The following is a 21,210-nucleotide window of genomic DNA, read 5'->3' on the forward strand; positions in this document are numbered from 1 at the left end:
CATCATCAATGATCTACAACCTATCCTGAAGGACGACCCATCACTCTCATAGATCTTGGGAGACAGGCCAGTCCTTGCCTACAGACAGCCCCCGAACCTGAAGCAAATACTCACCAACAACCACACACCACACAACAGAACCACTAATCCAGGAACCTATCCTTGCAACAAAGCCCGTTGCCAACTGTGCCCACATATCTATTCAGGGGACACCATCATAGGGCGTAATCACGTAGCCACACTATCAGAGGCTCGTTCACCTGCGCATCTACCAATGTGATTTATGCCATCATGTGCCAGCAATGCCCCTCTGCCATGTACATTGGCCAAACTGGACAGTCTCTACGTAAAAGAATAAATGGACACAAATCAGACGTCAAGAATTATAACGTTCAAAAACTGGTTGGAGAACACTTCAATCTCTTTGGTCACTTGATTACAGACCTAAAAGTGGCTATTCTTCAACAAAAAAACTTCAGAAACAGACTCCTAGGAGAGACTGCTGAATTGGAATTAATTTGCAAACTGGATACAATTAACTTAGGCTTGAATAAAGACTGGGAGTGGATGTTTCATTCCACAAAGTAAAACTATTTCCCCATGTTTATTTCCCCTCCTCGCCCCCCCACTGTTCCTCAGATGTTTCTTGTCAACTGCTGGAAATGGCCCACCTTGATTATCACTACAAAAGGTTCCCCCCGCCCCACGCCTGCTCTCCTGCTGGTAATAGCTCATCTTACCTGATCATTTGGGGATTGATCCTGCTTTGAGCAGGGGGTTGGACTAGATGACCTCCTGAGGTCCCTTCCCACCCTGATATTCTATGTAGTATCAGGTAAGAGCTGTGCTCCTGCCTTCTGATCACTGGACATTAACAGATCTCTCAGTCCTTGATTTGTAGCTTTCTTTTTAAAGCTTATCCCCTTTTCTGAGCACAGATCTTCCAGGGCTTTTTTGCCAAGGCCTCATATGCTCTTCGCTCACCCATTGCAACTGCTCTTTAACCAACCAGACTCTCACTACCAAAATTCAGATTTGGGTAGCGTGGGGTTCTGCCCCAAAGCTTAATTGACCTGGTTCTGTGGATCCTGCCGACTACGCCACTGTAACGATGCTGGTTCTGATGGGACCCAACTGAGAGACCCAATTCAGGACAAATTGCTTCAAGCAGGGCAGTTACAGTCCGAGGCTGAGGTTTCTTTACTGTTAAGGCAAACCAAACCAGCCAGACAGAGAGGACTTTGGTTGCACCCCACTGGCTAACCACAAGTCATACAAGCAATTCCAGGTGGCAGCCATTGCCCACATGCCATCTTGAACATCCCCAGGAAGACTTCTTATGTGGATTGGAGTCTCCCAAGGTCTATTGTCAGTTAAGTGTTTCTTGATTGGGCACTGTAGTCAGTCGTCACTGGTGTGGTGCTCTGCTCTAGTTTGATGATGACAATAGTCGGCTGCGTGCGTGTTCCCTATGTGTGCTGCACCGGCTCTGCAGATTGCTGACACAGGAGACCCCGAGGGAACCCCCAATGACCACAGACTCCGACAAGGTACGAAGGCACCCGGCCAGGTTTATTGTCAAATGAAGCACAGGAATAGTTCCCTATAGACTCTACCGGACATACCACGAATATGTGCCCCCCGACAATGGACCGGCTTAGTCCGTGGTGGGACTCTCCACTGCTCCCTAGGCCAGACAAAGACAACCACTCAGAAGTTTATTCTTGTAGACAGGTACAAATAGGTTACACATCACTCATGATGTATTGAGGTACAGCCCCTCTACGCTCTAGGGTGCTGCCTCTCCCCTGGTACAGGCTGGTTCGAACAAACAAGTCTATTCATCATATTGTCCTTTTGACCCTGTCTTTAGGATTGGTCTGCCTGTTCCTTGTTATCTCTGTGGGAGGTGTTCGTACCAGGATGTTCTGGTGCCATCCTGGCACACGTTCATCTTATTAGTGCTTATATGTGTCTACGTGCTTTTAGCAGCCTTCTTGTTGCCAACTTCTGTGAGCAGGGCCTGCCTCTGGTTCCCAGCCTAACTTTGCTTTATGTTAGCAAGGTCTTGACCATCACTTTAGTTCAGGACTCAGGCCTCATACCGGGCCTCCGATACGAAGGGTTTATGGTTCAGGGCCTCATCTTTCCACAGGGACTTAACTTGAAAATTCCTTTCTCAAGAAGCTGACCAAATGCTTTACGAAGGCTTCTTGGAATCAGAACGCATTGAGATACCAGGACATAGCCAATATTCATAACTTTAACTTCACAAATGATACACACATACAGAAAGAATCATCATAATTAGGAAATCATAACCTTTCCATAGACACCTCACACAACAACCTTTGTACAATATTTGCTGTGAATATATAACAGTGGTTGCAACAGTTATCTATACGGTTACAGATTATGTCAATAACGTCACATGTGCACTCCCAGCTGTGTGTCTGGTGCAGCCACCACTCAATGGCCCATTCTCGCTAGCCCCAATCTAGTTCCTCCGAACACGTGATCTGCTTTTAAAGACCCAGGACACACTTCTCACAGCCAGGGCAGGACTGTGCATTTCCACTGTCTCACACCCACCCAGCAGCCTATGTAACCACCCATCTGAGTGCAGTTACTCCCCCATCTCCCCACCCGAGACACACACAACACAGAATTGATTTACACAGGACTTTTGAACAGTGTTACGAATTACACCTGGTAGGACACGCACACAACTGCTGCGAATTACACCTGGTAGGACACGCACGGTTCTAATCTAGGCTGAGGCACATAAACAAAGTCCACAACTGCAGAGTTCCCAAAAAACACCAAGTTTATTACGCTCAAGCATGGTGCCCCCCTGCTAGCCAGGAGGGGACCCCGAATACAGATTATACAAAGTTATATACCTCTTAGCAAAGCATGTTGCCCTCATGCATCAGAAACCTTAGCCAATAAACAAACCCTTGTCTTATCTACCACCTATCCCTGCTTGGTGCATTCCTCGTGCTAAACCAGTATGTCAATTACACAGCATGGTCCTAAAGCCATGCATCAGTAACTTTTATTATCAGGATGGGAGGCCTCACATCAAAGGCCAGGAGATACAGAGTTTAGGGACTGACAAAGAACAGATACCGGGAGTCAAGGCCAGCTGGAGACAAGGAGGAGGATTTTCACAGGAATGCAGTATCTAAGGAACACTCCTCCTGGTGCATGATGTGCTGGCATTTAAACAATGGTGGGCCCCAAACCAAAATGGAGTCACATGTGCTAACTTTTCCTTAACAGTCCTCCCTTTCTTTTTGTAAGTCAGTAAGTTATATCGGGGCTGAGTAACCGTGCTGCAGGGTTAGCAACTGCCGACAGCACATACTGCAGCATTGTTGGCATACAAAAAATAATGCAAAAACAATAACAGTCAAAAAAAGTAAATACAAAATACGCCGTCTCCAAGTCCCCACATCTGGTAGCCATGAGATGAGCCAGTCCCAGACCTCCTGGAATCCGGCACTGGTATTGTCGAGGCTGATGTGGTGGAATAGGGCTGCCTGTTGCTTGAGGATGTGGATGTCAGTTTCCACCCTATGGTGCTGATTTACAAATACACAACAGCTTGAGTTGACCAGAGCACAAACCCCGCCCTGATTTGCAAGGAGATAATCCAGGGCTAGGCGGTTTTGCCATGTAGTTTGGGATAGCTGGGTGACTTCAATTTGAAGGGCAGATAGAGCATTTGCAGTAGCATTTGCCATTAGTTCCAAAGCAGCTGAAATATTAACTATAGCTTTTTTTAGCTCTCTTACTCCCAACCATGGCAGAAACCAATGCACAAAGGAGTGAAAGCCTCTGGGCCGTTGAGAGAGGGGGTTTAAAGGAATACTTCGTCGGTCCCTCCATACTAGATTGCGGATCTCTCCCTGGGTCAGGTTCTGGTGTACTGTCACGGCGGGTACTATAGCCCCTAAGGTACATGTACCACACCATCCTGCTGGGAGAACCTTATAGGCTGTGTAATTGCATAACCAATACCAGCCAGACCCCTCGGGGACTGGCCACGGGGTCCTGGAGTAGGTAGAGGGGCCTCCCACACCAGAGCTGATTTGGGTGGTGTTCTTACACCCCACAAAATTTCCTACAAAAACTGTATTTTCTATGCCCTTACGTTGTGACACACATAAAGCATAATTACCCTGGGCCACCATATTAACAGACCATCTTTGGATCATAACATTCCAGTTAAATGTAGTGTTTGCCCATAGCTTAGTTTGGAGTGTTCGATTAAGGGGAATAGGTACCCCTACCAATGGGACCCCCTGACCCAAATATGTGGGGGTATGAATACAAATCCAACACTGCGTTTGATTTACACTCTGTTTTATGGCACGGGTTAAATTCAAAAAGCTATTGCCCTCCCATCCTTGTACTGGACTTGGGAATAGGGAGAGGAACCCCCCAGGCAAACCATACCAATGTTTGCAAAAAGAAAAGGAGTACTTGTGGCACCTTAGAGACTAACCAATTTATTTATTAGTTAATCTCTAAGATGCCACAAGTACTCCTTTTCTTTTTGCTAATACAGACTAACACGGCTGTTACTCTCATACCAATGTTGGCATCCTCCTTTATATCATACAAAAAACAACACCACCAATGTAAGTCTGATAAACAGGAACACAAGAAGTCCTGGTGGGCTGTGAAGGTCCCAGTAGCTGGAAAGCTTAGTCCATGGGTTGGTCGTGGTGTTCATTTGTGAAGTGGCTCATCCAATGGCTTGTCAGGGTCGGGTGGGGGTCCCAGCGCCAACTTAACATAGCTATGATGGATCCAGGAACCTTTACCTGCAAAGGAGTGGTGGCAGATGGTGGGAGTAATGTGCGTGGCTGTAAAGCGTTTTTGGTATTCATACTTGCCTACAAGCACAGGTTCCAGCCTCTGGAATAAACCCACCCCACCACTTCACTTCACATTCCCAAGAGTACGTCCCGCAACTTCCTCCCTGCCAATGTACAATGCTCCGTCTTTGCCACCAAGGCCAATTCTCAGTGTCTTTTGCAGTCAGGAATTTTTGGATTTTGGTGGTTTCAGCAAAGCAGGCGTTTCTTCTTCTTTCCTGGAACAGTCACGGTTTTGCATTATACGGGGAGAGGTTACTAGCACGTCACCCTGTAGTGCTTTGGTTTCTTTAACAAATACTGAATGCAGGTTAGCTTTGTCAGTGGACAAGGGAGAGGTTACTAGCACTTCACCTTGTCCTTTTCCCAGCTGTCCAAAAGGAGGAAAGAAAAAAAAAACCCAGAAGGAGGGACAGGCTGATCAGTAGTCGAAGTGAAGTCATCTCGAGGTGGAGGGGTCTTTTTGCAGTAAGAAGCAGGGGTCCAGGCAGTCAGTCCTTGGCACTTCACAGCGGTGTTGGTAATTAGCAGGACTTAATAAGGGCCTTTCCAGCATGGGGCCAGAGTAGTCTTATTTGATGGACCTTTATGTAGACCCAGTCACCTGGTTTTAACAAATGGCAGGTTTGCTCAGGATTCTTGAAGCAGGATTCCTTTCACCTGTAAACACAGAGACCTAACACGTTTCATTAATGTCTGGCAGCATGTTGCAGATCTCACAGCTGCTTGGGCACATTCAAGCCCCCCTCTTTCTTGGCTGTTAGCCAAATCCTAGCTGTGAGTAGTGTCCTTGGGCAGGCCAGTGTCTTATCTTTGGACTGAGCCTGCCAGCTACAGCGTTGAATTAGGTCGTCTTCCATTTTTTTTCTTTTCCCATTTTTGGCTTTTATTAACCTGCAAAGGAAACTTTCACTTTTTACTTATACGCCTTTGTTTAAAAAGGAACACATGTACATTGCCCATTATACAGCACTTTAGTCTTATTGTTTAATGTATGCCACATACACCCTTCTAGGAAAATGACTTTATTACAGAGCTTTGGAGCAACAAGCCAGGACAAGCACACCCACTTTTGAGGAGTCCACTTGGTACAACCTCTGATGTCCAATAGCTTTCCTCCCTCCCCAGCCCTCTGGCTAGAAATTTGACGTAGCCAGAAGGATCCCATGTATAATATGGAGAGTGGGTTAACCTTTCATGTCCTTGCTTTCAAAGACTGTTGGTGTGCAAATTTTAACAACATTTTTTTTAATTAAAAGATCCGGCCAATGAATTTTTTTTTTTTTACTTAAGCAAATGTATTAAACTTTAGTATATCACATTTTTCTGATATTATCCAAACACTTTGTATTCCAAGTTGAATAAAACAAGTATCTGCATTTTGATTTAACCCTTCTATTTAGTTTTAAACTAAACTGTCCTATGAAAAATTAAACACAGCAATTCTGGCCACAAGACAAACACCACAAGACAGGACATAGAACACAGAACAGAATTCCTATTGTGCCAGTAAATTCATGAGATGTTGAATTGCTTTTCAGCTGGCATCAGTTTTCTCTGATTTTCTGAAAGACAAAAAAACACAGATCTACCCCTTTTGGGCAGTCAGTCATTGCTTAAAATATCTCCTTTTTATACAAATACCCTTGTTAATTGAAGGCAAAACAGAGGAATTACCCATATTTTCTTGTATTTGTTTTATAGGCAGCCCAGGTTTCAGTGGCCTCTACCTTATCAGTTAGGTAATTTACATTAAAACAAATGCTTTCCGGCTTGCTTTTGGATCCACAGCTTAAAGATTCTTACTTTAAAAAGGGCACAATAAACTTTACCAGACTTTTGATTGCCTTTTACTTTTAACTTCTGCTGTCAAACACACAGAGACCTGAAAAGGAAGACACCAGCTATTGTAGCCCCTTGGAGCCTAATAAGATATTAATTAAGTAGCACTGTATAATTGCATTTCTTTGGAAAAGGGCCCATTTTTTCAAAAATGGCTGCAAAGAAACCAAGAATTCTTTTTCTTTCCAGTATTTCACAAAGTTCAACTGCTTAATTTTTTCCAGCAACTACAGAGTTAACTTTTTACTTTTCTTTTTTAAATTATTTATTTATTTCCCAAAAGGACACCCAATTAACTTAGATTTTACCATTCCAAGTATTATTCCGGGATTTATGTTTTCCATTCCTGTAATTATTTACTCCTCTTTTTCCACTACGACCTCCAAGTTTCCAACCTGTTTTCCAATCTCTCTATTTGTTGCCTGCCTGCTTGGGCCTGATCCTGTTTTTCTTTCTGAACTGTCCCTTCCATGAGCACCAGTTTTGTTTCACTACCAAATTAACAAGGAGGGTGGGCTTTTTAACTAGCCCCCAGCCCTTCTGGTCTCTTTTCTTAAATATTCTCACTTACAAGGGCTACCCAAGTCCTCCCCCCATGAGGCTTGTCACCTGGACAGAAAGAACGGCTAATTGGCAAGCAAGGGGGTGACGGGCATAAGTCAGAAAGCCGAGGGTAAGCCACATGTGCTAACTTTTCCTTAACAACAGGAACATCAGATTGCAATGCACAAGAAAAACAATTACTGCATTCTTTTACTTATTTTAAAATACTAAACCTAGAACAAAGTGGTGACTCTAAAAGGTCTGTTACTGCCTTGAAATCAACTCAGACACAGATTCTGGCTGATGCATCTTTACCAATGGCCCATTAGACCATTCCTTTCTGATATTTAAAAAAGGTCGCTGGCAGGATATAATTAAATTATACACCAAATACATTTAATTCATGCTATGTTATTATTCTTTATTTTTTACTTTAATTTATATAAAATACAAACATAAAATCCTACTACTACTCTGCCCCCTGGTACAAGGAGCATGAGCGAAGAGTTCAGGAAAAGCCCACAGGTATCAGGGTACAGAGAGTTCATACAACCTATTGTGTGTAAATAGGGTTAAACCATCTGCTCAATGTGCAGCGCAATCAAACAAACAGAATGTTGGGAATCATAAAGAAAGGGAGAGATAATAAGACAGAAAATATCTTATTGCCTCTATATTAATCCCTGGTAGGCCCACACCTTGAATGCCGTGTGCAGAAAGGTACAGAGAAGGGCAACAGAAACGATTAGGGGTATGGGACAGCTTCATATGAGGAGAGATTAATAAGACTGGGACTTTTCAGCTTGGAAAAGAGACAACTAAGGGGGGATATGACAGAGGTCTGTCAAATCATGAGAGGTGTGGAAAAGGTAAACAAGGAAATGTTATTTACTCCTTCTTATAACACACGAACTAGGGGTCACCCAATAGAATTTGTTGGCAGCAGATTTAAAACAAACAAAAGGAAGTATTTCCTCACAGTCAACCTGTGGAACTCTTTGCCACAGGATGTTGTGAAGGCCAAAACTATAACATGGATCCAATAAGAACTAGATACATTCATGCAGGATAGGTCAATCAATAGCTATTATCCAGGATGTGCAGGAATGGTGTCCCTAGCCTCTGTTTGCCAGAATCTGAGAGAGGGCAGCAGGGGATGGATCACTTGATGATTTCCTGTTCTGTTCAGTCCCTCTGGGGCCCCTGACATTGGCCATTGTCAGAAGACAGGATACTGGGCTAGATGGATCATTGGTCTGATCCTGTATGGATATTCTGATGTTCTTATAGAGACCCTACATGTATCTATTCCCCTCCACCCTGCTGTAATGCACTAGACCCCACTCCCTTCCCAGAGCTGAGATAGAACGCAGGAGTCCTGGTGGGATCTCTCTCTCTCTCTCTGCAGAGTTAGTAACAAAGTAAGAATGTACAGTTATATTTTAAACCTAACCAGTGTCCCTTAAGTGACTTGGCACAAGATGTCAGAACATGTTAGTATTAGAGCTAAGTGGGCTTAATACTTATGTAAATTTCTTTCTTTTGTATCAGAATTAGATATAGTGCTCCTGTCAGCTGATTGCTAAATCATCTGCCAAAAAACTAGAGTTTTCAAGACCTAAGTAGCCCTTGGAATCATGGTTACCCCCACCAAAATCTGAAATGCTCCCCTGTAAGCTGGGGTAGGGGAGGGAGGTGGAAATGATCTTGAAAGTGACAGGGGGAGAGGAACAGAGGAGCAAGTGACAGGGGCGGGGCCTTGGGGAGGAAGAGGTGAAGCAGGGTCAGAGCCTTGGCAGAAGAGGAGGGGGAAGGGGTAGGGTTACGAGGATCCAGTTACCAGCAGTTAGAGAGGTGGCAACCCACTGAATTGTACATAGACCTATTCCCCGGTTTGTCATGCGGAATCAGCACAGTAAGGTCAGGAAAGGATTTAATGTCTCTTTGACTCTCCAGTAAGTGATTCAGGGAAGAGGGCCCAGCACCATGTCACCAGCCAGCTCTGCACAGAGCTCGGTGTGAGAGCCAGAGCACCAGGAGAAAACTTTACATCCCTTTATAAGTAAGTAGCTGGAGCAGCCTGTTCCGGATTTGTTTGGTCCTCACCCCGTAGATGATGGGGTGCAGCATGGTGGGCACCAGGAGGTACACGTTGGCCATGAGAATGTGGAAATGCAAGGCCACATTGTGGCCAAACCGGTGCATGAGGGAGGAGAAGAGAGCTGGGATGTAAGAGACTAAAATGACACAGAGGTGGGAGCCGCAAGTCCCAAAAGTCTTGAGCCTGGCGTCCTTTGTGGGGAGGCTGAAGATGGCCCTGAGGATCTGGATATACGACACAGCAATAAAAAACACATCCAGACCGGTCACCAAGAATGCCACAGAGAGGCTGTAGTAACTACTGATGCGGATGTCGGCACAGGCCAGCTTCACCACGGCCATGTGCTCACAGTACGTGTGGGGGATGATGGCGGTTCTGCAATATGGCCACTGTCTGGCCAGGAAGGGATAGGGCAGTATGAGCATGCCACCACGCAGCACCACGGCCAGGCCAATCATGGCCACCATGGGCTTTGTTAGGATGGTGGAATATCTCAGGGGATCACAGATGGCCACGTAGCGATCCAAAGCCATGGCCACAAGGATCCCAGAGTCCATCACTAAGAAGCAGTGAATGAAGTACATCTGGGTGAGGCAGGCACTGAAATCGATCTCCCGGGAATTGAACCAGAAGATGCTCAGCATTTTGGGCACAATGGACGTAGATATGACCAGGTCGCTGATGGCCAGCATGCAGAGGAAATAGTACATGGGCCCATGGAGGATTGGCTTCGTCTTCACAATGAACAGGATGGTGAAGTTCCCCAAGACAGCTATGGCGTACATGGTGCAGAAGGGGATGGAGATCCAGATGTGGGCTGTTTCAAGTCCAGGAATGCCCAGCAGAATGAAGGTGGAGGGGTTGGTGAAGTCGGTTGTGTTGGAATCTGACATGGAGTAGGGGAGAAGGTGTCCAACTCTGAGGCAGAACGGTGTCTCCGGCGTGTACCGTAGGTTCCCCTGACTTCTTGTATGTGCCCAGGCTCTAGCGTGATGGTCGCAATGCATATGCCTGGGTGGAGAGACAATGTTAGTATGAGACATTACATGTACTACTGGAGGCCGTTCTCATGGGTGAAGCAGATTGTTCACTTTTCACACACTGAAAAATGACATTTTCGTTACTCAGAGAAATGAATTATGAACAACTGACCCTACTAATGCCAATTCCATAGTTGATGGTTCTCCATGTGTCAATAATTCTACATGTTGTGGTGTGGGAACCTTACTAAGCACCAGCAGGAAACACAAGTGTGGATACTGGTTATCCAGCATTGTTCCTTAATGCACTGAAAGCCAGGCTAGGAAGTCCATTCTGTAGGGAGTTCCCCATTCAACCAGTTACTCAAAATCTGAGCATGTAAAAAACCCCAAACCTTTGCCAAGACATGTGCCAGGGGGAAACATCCCAACTAGAAGACCCAACGAGTTGGGGATTGGTCCTGCTTTGAGCAGGGGGTTGGACTAGATGTCCTCCTGAGGTCCCTGCCAACCCTATGATTCTATGATTCTATGATTCTAACACACCTCAGGGAAAAGACCCGGGCGTCATTGAAAGCAGCTCAATGGAAACACCTTCTCATTTGCAGTAGCGGACAAATCAAAGACAATGTTTGGATGCCTAAGAAATGGGATGAAGAATAACCTGCTCTGGATATGTGCTCAGGTTTGTTCACCCTCAAAAAATTCTCTAAAATGGATACAGCATTATAAAGGGGATTTCTGAGACAGGCTCTGAGAATGGGGAAAGCTGCCATGTGTGGACAACCTGAAAAGTCTGGAACTATTTAGTTTAGAGAAGATACAAAGAAGGGGGCAGATGATAGAGGAAAGGAGTATAAAGAATAGAACTGATTACATTCATTTGGACAAAAAGAGAACAGTTCCCAACCAGTAATATCTATAGATACTTAGTGCTTCAAAAGCTCTAATTCCCCAAAGCTGAAGAGAATTAACAAGAAAACTGATGAAAGCTTATGCTTATGCTCATGCTCAAACTGATGAAAGCTTATGCTCAAATAAATTGGTTAGTCTCTAAGGTGCAACAAGTATTCCTTTTCTTTTTACTGGAAAAGCTGGTGTCAGATTAGTTCAAAAAAGTCGAGGAATATAATTAACTTATGCTTATGCTTATGCTTATGCTCAAACTGATGAAAGCTTATGCTCAAATAAATTGGTTAGTCTCTAAGGTGCAACAAGTATTCCTTTTCTTTTTACTGGAAAAGCTGGTGTCAGATTAGTTCAAAAAAAGTCGAGGAATATAATTAACGCCAGTCACCAAGATGGTTTATGGAAAGAGGTCTTGTCAAATACAACTGATTTCATCCTTTAATGAGAGTGGACGTTTGGCTGGTCAAGGGAACTGCACAGATGCAAGAAACTTCAATTTCTCTGAGACATGGGATTCAGCAGGGAAAACACTCATATGAAAAATGAACAGTCTGCAATGTCAGTAGAGCACCTGTAAAGTGGATTAAAAACTGGCTAACTGACAGATCTCCGAAAGCCATTGTCAGTGGCGGTGAACCGGGGTCTTTCTAGTGGGCTTCTGCAGGGATCAGTTCTAGGCCTGATGCTATTCAATATTTTCATCAATGATCTGGCAGCAAATAGAAAATCACTGCAGATAAAATTTGCGGATGACCGAAAGGTTGTCAGAGTGGTTACAATGAGGAGCCCAGGGCAGGCACCCTGGCTGATGTGGAGTGTTTGGAGAGCTGGGTCCGTACAAAAACATTTTTTAAATATAGTCACATGAAAAGTTATTCTCTCGGAACAGGCAATGCAGGCCCGACCCACAGACTAGGGCACGGTATCATGGAACGCAGGGACCCTGAAAAGGTCATTAGGGGTCATTGTGGACACCAGCTCATCGTGAGCTCCCAGTGTGATGCTGTGGCCAAAAGGGCTGATGTGATCCTTGGATGCATAAACAGGGGAGTGGTGAGTTGGAGCAGAGGAAAGATTTTACCTCTACACAGGGCATTGGTGAAAGCGACTGTGTCCAGTTCTGGGGTCCACATTGCAAAAAGGATGTTGAAAAATTGGAGAGGGTGCAGAAAAGAGCCACAGAAATGATTGGAGGATGGAGAAAATGCCGGACAGTGAGAGACGTAAAGGGCATCACATATTTAATTTATCAAAAAGACGATCAAGCAGAGACTTTTATGGGGTGAAAACACTGGTGAAGCAGAGAAAGGCAGAGCAAGACCCAATGGCTGGAAGCTGAAAGCAGACAAATTCCAGCAGGAAAACAGGGCCAAATGTTTAGCACTGAGGGTGATTAACCATTGAAACAAACTGCCAAGGGTAGTGGTGGATTCTACAACTCTGCATGTCCGGGGCTCCAGACTGGACACTTTTCTGGAAGATCTGCTTGATGGCTTCTCTACACTTAAAATGCTACAGCAGCACTGCCTTAGTGTTTCTGTTTTGACACTATTTACACTGATGGCAGAGGTTCTCCCATCAGCACAGGTAATCCACCTCCCCAAGAGGTGGTAACTAGGCTGATGGAAGAATTCTCCCATCAACCTCATACTGTCCACATCAGGGTTAGGTTGATACAGCGGCTTCTCTCTGGTGTGTGGATTTTTTTGCTATTGCAAAGGAAGAAAATGCAGTTGTGGGTTGCATTAACAAAGGCACAGCATGCAACTCACCCGAGGTGATAATATTCCTCTACTCAGCGCTGGTTATGCCTCAGCTGGAGCATTGTGTCCAGTTTGGGTCACCAGTGTATAGGAAGGATGTAGAGAACCTGGAAAGGATCCAGAGGCGACAGACGAAGAGGATCCAAGGGATGGAATACAAACCATACGAGCAAAGGCTGAAGGGACTGGGTATGTTTAATTTGGAAAAGAGGAGATTGAGAGGGGACATGACGGCGGTCTTCAGATCCTTGAAAGGCTGCCATAGAAAAGATGGAGAAAAGTCATTCTGTCTCACTACCGTGGGCGGGACAAGAGGCGATGGGTTCAAACTCCAGCAGAGCAGATTTAGATGAAATCTCAGGAAGAACTTTCTAACTGCAACAACAGGAGGACAGTGAAACAGATGCCTCGGGAGGTCGTGGAAGCTCCTTCGCTGGAGGTTCTCCGAAGGAGGCTGGAGAGTCATCTCTCCTGGATGGTTTAAACAAAACAAATCCTGCATCATGGCAGGGAGTGAGACTAGATGTACCTTGAGGTCCCTTCTCACCCTGTAGCTCTGTAATTGTACAATGTAAAATCCTAGTGTAGAACAGGCCTTAGTCAGACACAAGTTATTGAGCTCCACATAGGGGTAATTGGGTAAAATTTCTTGGCCTGTGTTATACAGGAGGTCAGACAGGATGATCTAATGCTGCCTTCTGATGTTGAACCCTTTGACTCAATTGATAAAGAAAAGATAAAGATCAGACATTTATATTTACTCTGTCTCAGAATACGTGAACAAGGGAATATTCAATTACATTGAAAATCTGAACATATAACACGGAGAAAAGAAAATTGTTTACATAATCCATAGCTGGCCTTTGGAACTCCTTGCCACTGACCTTATTGGAGCACAGAGCTCAGCTGGATGGGATTCACAAATGGATGGGCCATTGTCGATGGTGCTGGTGGCACCATGGTGAGTTAAGTCTCTCTGACACCTTCCATTAGAAGACCTTAAGTTTCATTTGCTTATAAGTTTGCCAAATTTTAACCGTTTGAAGTGATATTTCCCACCCTGCGTGTCTGCTGCCGGCTGAATTGTTTTTTGAAAGTTTCAGACATAACAGCTCAGCCGACTTCTCGAATGAAGCTAGGAAAGGCGATGTCTTGCCCATGTTGAAAAATTGTTATAATTTTTCCAGTGAGGAGCCCTAGCACCTCCATGCTTTCCAGCAGATAAAAGTCAGGTAACAGCCCCCTGTTAAGAGTCAGAGCCCTGAGATGAAAGAGCAGGAGGTGACAGTGTTTGCACATTAACACAGCTGGCTCCTGAGGTCTTTAATCAATTTTTATTTCAAGGGGAGTTTTACCTCAGTGGAGTCTGAGCAAATCATGGGCCACAGCCTCAGAATTTGGCCTTGTATTGTCCATCTACTGACACCTTTCCTCCTGAAGGAGCCACTGTGCCACTGAAATGCAGCCACCTCAGAGCTGGAGGCCATCAGCCGGGGAGGGCGGGGGTGCACAGCAAGGAGGGACATTTTGGCCAGTGATACTGGAGCAAATTCATCACCTGTGGCAAGGGTCATGGGATGTTTACTGGTTGTGCAGATCAGAAAGGACCCCAGACCTATTCTTTCTCTCATCATGCACACGCTGCACTCGGTTTGTCTAGCAGGTGAGCTCCTCAGCAAGAGATGGTACCTGGATCCTGAGATGGAAGCGTCTTTTCTGGGAATCCCCCTCAGGTAGCCGTGTCCCACACTGCTCTCAGCCCAGCATCTGCAGCTGCATCCCACGCCGAGAGCCGACACAGGGGTGTGCACCATTTATAATATAGCTCTGTGCAATCCCAGTGGGGAACACTCAGCGTCTAGTGGGGAATCTGCATCTGAATGTAAAGAGGCTGGAGACAGGGCTGTCTGCTCTTCTGTGCTATTTATCCAATTTTAGGAGTAAACAGTAATTAAGGGACCTTCCCAAAGGGAGATGAGAACTCTTGGGCTCTCCGCTGAGTCAGAGAGGAATTGGCTGCTCTGATAGTTTGTGTATATTTAAAAATTATAGTCTATTAGGAAGAAAACTAGGGATAATGCCTAGGTCTCCATACGGTCTGATATCCTGTAAATGCCCAGGATGGATAGGTAGATAGTAGACAGACAGATCTGGAGATAGATGACTTAAGGGAGATACAAACACTTTCTGCAGCCTTACTGGACTGTGGCTAAGGGATCAGAGATCAGTCATTCTCATCAGTAACGATCATCATACTTCAGAGGGGTAGCCGTGTTAGTCTGTATCAGCAAAAACAATGAGAAGTCCTTGTGGCACCTTAGAGATGAATACATTTATTTGGGCAAAAGCTTTCATGGGCTAAAACCCACTTCATCAGATGCATGGAGTGAAAAATACAGTAAGCAGTATAAATATTACAGCACATGAAAAGATGCGAGTTGCCTTAGCCAGTGTGGGGGTGTGACGAAGTGGGAATGTTCTTAATGTTTTCTTTGAATACTGTGTGGATGCCTCAGTTGCCCCTAGGCATTTCTTAAGTATCTAGGTGGTGGGATAAGGGGGTGCAATCGTTGCAGAGCCCTAGAGGGCCAGTGGGATGGTGTCTGCACAGAGAATGGCCGACACCCTGTCTCCTGGCACCTGATGGCCTGGGCCCCTCCTCTGCAAAGGTGCCAACTGAAGGGGTTGGAGAACAAAGGGATCAGGTGGCCTCCTGGCCCGGGAGAGAGACAAAGGCCAGAGGAGGGGCTGGAGAGAGTTTCCTTTTGGAGCTGGCTGGGGAAATGGAGGGGGGGCCCAGACGGGGCTCTGGCCTCCCTGGCCCCAAGATGGACCGGAATGAGGAGTCCTGTTCTCTGTACCTACAAGCTCTGTGTTAGACCGTGTTTCTGTCGTCTAGTAAACCTTCTGTTTTACTGGCTGTCTGAGAGTCATGTCTGACTGCAGAGTTGGGGGGCAGGACCCTCTGGCTTCCCCAGGACCCCGCCTGGGCTGACTCGCTGTGGGAAGCTCGCGGAGGGGCAGAGGATGCTGAATGCTCCAAGGTCAGACCCAGGAAGGTCAAAGCTGTGTAAGCTTCTTGCCCTGGAGACAGTCTGCTCCGAGAGAGGAGGCTCCCCAGGGTCCTGAATGGCTTCGTATGGAGTAGTTCCAGAGCATCGCACGGTGACTACGTGACAGGGGGTCAGTGCTAACGAGGCCAATTCAATTTAGGTAGAAGTGGCCGAGTCTCAACAGTTGACAAGAAGGGGTGAATATCAAGAGAGGGAAAATTAATTTTGTAGTGCTAATCAGGCCAATGAAATCCAGGTGGACATTGCCCATTTCCAGCAGTTGACAAGGTGTGAGTATCAGCAGAGGGAAACTTACTTTTTGTAGTGACCCATCCACTCCCAGTCTTCATTCAGGCCTAATTTGATGGTGTCCAGTTTGCAAATTAATTCCAGTTCCGCAGTTTCTCATTGAAGTCTGTTTTGAAGTTGTTTTGTTGAAGAATTGCCACTTTTAAGTCTGTTATTGAGTGTCCAGGGAGACTGAAGTGTTCTCCTACTGGTTTTTTAATGTTACAATTCTTGATGTCTGATTTGTGACCATTTATTCTTTTGTGTAGAGACTGTCCAGTTTGGCCAATGTACATGGCAGAGGGGCATTGCTGGCACACGATGGCATATATTACATTGGTGGATGTGCAGGTGAATGAGCCCCTGATAGTGTGGCTGGTGCGGTTAGGTCCTATGATGGTGTCCCCTGAATAGATATGTGGACAGAGTTGGCAACGGGGTTTGTAGCAGGGATTGGTTCCTGGGTTAGTGTTTTATTGTGTGGTGTGTAGTTGCTGCTGAGTATTTGCTTCAGGTTTTGCGGGCTGTCTGTAAGCGAGGACTGGCCTGTCTCCCAAGGTCTGTGAGAGTGAGGGATCGTCCTTCAGAATAGGTTGTAGATCCTTGATGATGTGCTGGAGAGGTTTTAGTTGGGGGCTGAAGGTGACGGCTAGTGACGTTCTGTTATTTTCTCTGTTGGGCCTGTCCTGTAGTAGGTGACTTCTGGGAACTCTTCTGGCTCTGTCAATCTGTTTCTTCACTTCTCCAGGTGGGTATTGTAGTTGTAAGAACACTTAACAGAGATCCTGTAGGGGTTTGTCTCTGTCTGAGGGATTGGAGCAAATGCAGTTGTATCTTAGAGCTTGGCTGTAGGCAATGGATCTTCTCTTCAACTGTTGAGAATAGGCCACTTCCACCTTAATTGAATTGGCTCATTAGCACTGACCCCCCACACTGGGTAAGGCAACTCCCATCTTTTAATGTGCTGTAATATTTCATACAATCATAGAATCATAGAATATCAGGGTTGGAAGGGACCTCAGGAGGTCATCTAGTCCAACCCCCTGCTCAAAGCAGGACCGATCCCCAACTAAATCATCCCAGCAAGGGCTTTGTCAAGCCTGACCTTAAAAACTTCTAAGGAAGGAGATTCCACCACCTCCCTAGGTAACGCATTCCAGTGTTTCACCACCCTCCTAGTGAAAAAGTTTTTCCTAATATCCAATCTAAACCTCCCCCACTGCAACTTGAGATCATTACTCCTTGTTCTGTCATCTGCTACCACTGAGAAGAGTCTAGATCCATCCTCTTTGGAACCCCCTTTCAGGTAGTTGAAAGCAGCTATCAAATCCCCCCTCATTCTTCTCTTCCGCAGACTAAACATCCCCATTTCCCTCAGCCTCTCCTCAGAAGTCCTGTGTTCCAGTCCCCTAATCATTTGTGTTGCCCTCCGCTGGACTCTTTCCAATTTTTCCACATCCTTCTTGTAGTGTGGGGCCCAAAACTGGACACAGTACTCCAGATGAGGCCTCACCAGTGTCGAATAGAGGGGAACGATCATGTCCCTCGATCTGCTGGCAATGCCCCTACTTATACATCCCAAAATGCCATTGGCCTTCTTGGCAACAAGGGCACACTGCTGACTCATATCCAGCTTCTCGTCCACTGTAACCCCTAGGTCCTTTTCTACAGAACTGCAGAATTTATACCAGCTTACTATATTTTTCACTCCATGCATCTGAGGAAGTGAGTTTTAGCCCATGAAAGCTTATGCGCAAATTAATTTGTTAGTCTCTAATGTACCACAAGGACTCTTCGTTGTTTTTTTCATCATCATACTGTGCAGCACCTTTCATTCAAAACACCTAGCAAAGGAAACTCACCATGAACATATCCCCATTATACAGATAGGAAAGTGAGGCACAGGGAGATGTGATTTGGCCAAGGTATCACAGAGATTGAGTGTCAGGATGACAGACAGAACCCAGTGTGAACTCCAAGACCCTACTTTCGCTCCCACTCAGAAACCTGCCAATGAATCACAGTCACTGGGGTCGCTTCCGGGTTGTTCCAGTAAAAGCAACACCAACAGAATGCTCCTGTGGACAAAGGGCAGCCAGGGGCCTGTCCTGGAGACAGAGCCCTCGCCCTCCTCCCAAAGCTTCCCTGGAACAAAGGGGGGGCCTGTAGGTAGGATAGAGACTGGATTAGTGTTTGCATTGGATTTTTCTCTCCCTCTCGGTTCATTTCCTCCCAGTGTCTCCCAGGTAGAATTGAAATCTAATGTTCCAGGCTGAGTCAGACTGTCCAGAACTGCCCGGCTGGAGGCCGCTTGGATTCCCACAGCTGAGCTCTCTGCCTGCTCTTCTGGCTAATTGGGGTATTTCTCTGGTGCAGATCTCCTGGGGTTTTAAGCCGTGGAATGAGACTGAACAAATTCTCCTGTCCAAACCAAACATGGGCCCCGTGTCCACCTGTATTCAAGTTAATAACACTCTGCAGCTTGCCAGAGTGGTTTGAACTTCGTCTGTAGCTAAAGGCAAAGGGGTGGGGGGTCACTAGGCCCTGATTTGGCTGGATTGTTGTGTTTATAATTTATTATTATTAACTGAATTGTGGAAGCCTCCAGAGGCCCCGCTCCAGTTCAGGGCCCTTTAGGCTGGGCCCTTTGCAAACACAGAAGGAGAAACAGCCCCTGCTCCAAGGATTTTAGAAATCAAATTAAGACAAAACACTGTTACTGTATGTAACTGTCAAGGTTCCTTCCCCACTCTGAACTCTAGGGTACAGATGTGGGGACCTGCATGAAAGACCCCCGAAGCTTATTCTTACCAGCTTAGGTTAAAAACTTCCCCAAGGTACAAACTTTGCCTTGGCCTTGAACCCTATGCTGCCACCACCAAGCGTTTTAAACAAAGAACAGGGAAAGAGCCCACTTGGAGACGTCTTCCCCCAGAATATCCCCCCAAGCCCTACACCCCCTTTCCTGGGGAAGGCTTGATAATAATATCCTCATGAATTGGTACAGGTGAACACAGACCCAAACCCTTGGATCTTAAGAACAATGAAAAAATCATATACATATACATCCCAAAATGCCATTGGCCTTCTTGGCAACAAGGGCACGCTGTTGATTCATATCCAGCTTCTCGTCCACTGTAACCCCTGGGTCCTTTTCTGCAGAACTGCTGCCGAGCCATTCGGTCCCCAGCCAGTAGCGGTGCATGGGATTCTTCCATCCTAAGTGCAGGACTCTGCACTTGTCCTTGTTGAACCCCATCAGATTTCTTTGTCTAAGGCCCTCTGTATCCTATCCCTACCCTCCAGCGTATCTACCTCAAACAAACCTTTCTATTTCCAGGGCCTCGGATGGATCTGTTGAGAGTCACAACATTTATGAGGCCGCTAATGGTTGGGAGAGTATAGGTGTGGGCAGTTTTCATTAACCTAATAGTGTTTGTAGATGCATGATGGATGGACGTTCCTCCTCTGCTGTGGGAAACTGGGATGGAGGGACACTATTGTCAGGAACACTGTGTACACCCAGTTAAACGTTTTCATTGTACTGATATACGATGTTATAACCTGACCACTTGTGGATACTTCCTGCCTTCTATCTGTCCGGCACTGTCCCCTACCCAACCAGACAGCATTATTCAAGTAGACCCCCACAAAACACTTTTGCATGATGCCTTTGTGGTCTCTGTTCAGGTTAAATACGATTTGTCCAATTTTTCGGCACCCTTGAAAATGTGTGCTCAGACCACCCCAGCTCCCTGCAATGGCTTCAGGGCGAGCTGCAGTTTCTAATTGCACCAGTATGCTATTGGGCCCGCACAGCCAAAGGACAAAAAAGTAGCATTCTAAGTGATATTGGAGGATTCTTTGGAAGCACCAATTCTATACTAAATTTACTTAATCTAAACTCTAAAAGGTCATACAATTCTTGGCTCAAAGGCCAAATCACCCAAACCCTTAGACATACTAACACAGGTTTATCCTACTGAACTCTTAGGCAAGAGTTAATATTAAGTTAGCAGTGAGAGAGAAACCCACGTAACTAAGAAGCAGAAACACCGGAAGCCCAAGGACACTGACAACTGTAAACACTTGATCATAAAATCATAGAATATCAGGGTTGGAAGGGACCTCAGGAGGTCATCTAGTCCAACCCCCTGCTCAAAGCAGGACCAATCCCCAACTAAATCATCCCAGCCAGGGCATTGTCAAACCTGACCTTAAAAACCTCTCAGGAAGGAGATTCCACCACCTCCCTAGGGAACCCATTCCAGTGCTTCACCACCCTCCCTTGATAAACTTATATGGTCAAATGTCTATCCAGTAACTCAGCTCACAGAACAGAACAAACCCTCCCTTCGCAGTCCTCTGGATATCTGTAAACACTCACCTCCACCCCACCCCTTCACCACAAGGTAGTCATGAATAATTGATGGAATCAAAACAGTTTGATGCGTATGTTGTGTTCCTGTCACTGTCACGTTAAGTGCGTTCTCTGTCTCTGAAACAATGTTTGTCTCTGTAAGAACAAGATAAATGCAAATGAAGTGATAAAAGAAAGGTATATAATTGGTCACTGTAACCCCACACCTTGGAAGCTGTTTAGCAGTCTTCCCAGTACCGTGAATAACCCCCCTTTAGTATTGTCTGTGCCTGCCTGATTCTTGGGAGAAAGAATCTCTTTGCTTCACCATTGGATGAATGGACGATAAGGTGGTTAGAAAGCTGGCTAGATTGTTGGCCTCAATGGTTAGTGATGAATGGCTCGATGTTGAGTTGGCAGCCGGTATGAAGCGGAATGCGCCTGAGGTTGGTCCTGGGGCCGGTTTTGTTCAACATGTTTAT

The 21,210-nt window shown here is 45.8% G+C and overlaps 1 protein-coding gene across 1 annotated transcript; it reads right to left on the reverse strand.

Annotated features, from left to right (window-relative positions):
• Positions 1 to 9,320: 9,320 nt before the first annotated feature.
• Positions 9,321 to 14,841, reverse strand: LOC119565125 (putative olfactory receptor 52P1). Its single transcript, XM_037889546.2, has 2 exons — positions 14,717 to 14,841; positions 9,321 to 10,386 (listed from the first exon to the last, which is right to left on the reverse strand). The coding sequence occupies exons 1-2, from the start codon at positions 14,839 to 14,841 to the stop codon at positions 9,321 to 9,323; spliced, it is 1,191 nt and encodes a 396-aa protein (XP_037745474.2).
• Between the last annotated feature and the right edge of the window lie 6,369 nt (positions 14,842 to 21,210).

This window comes from Chelonia mydas, chromosome 1, assembly GCF_015237465.2.
Source record: "Chelonia mydas isolate rCheMyd1 chromosome 1, rCheMyd1.pri.v2, whole genome shotgun sequence".
Lineage (NCBI taxonomy): Eukaryota > Metazoa > Chordata > Testudines > Cheloniidae > Chelonia > Chelonia mydas.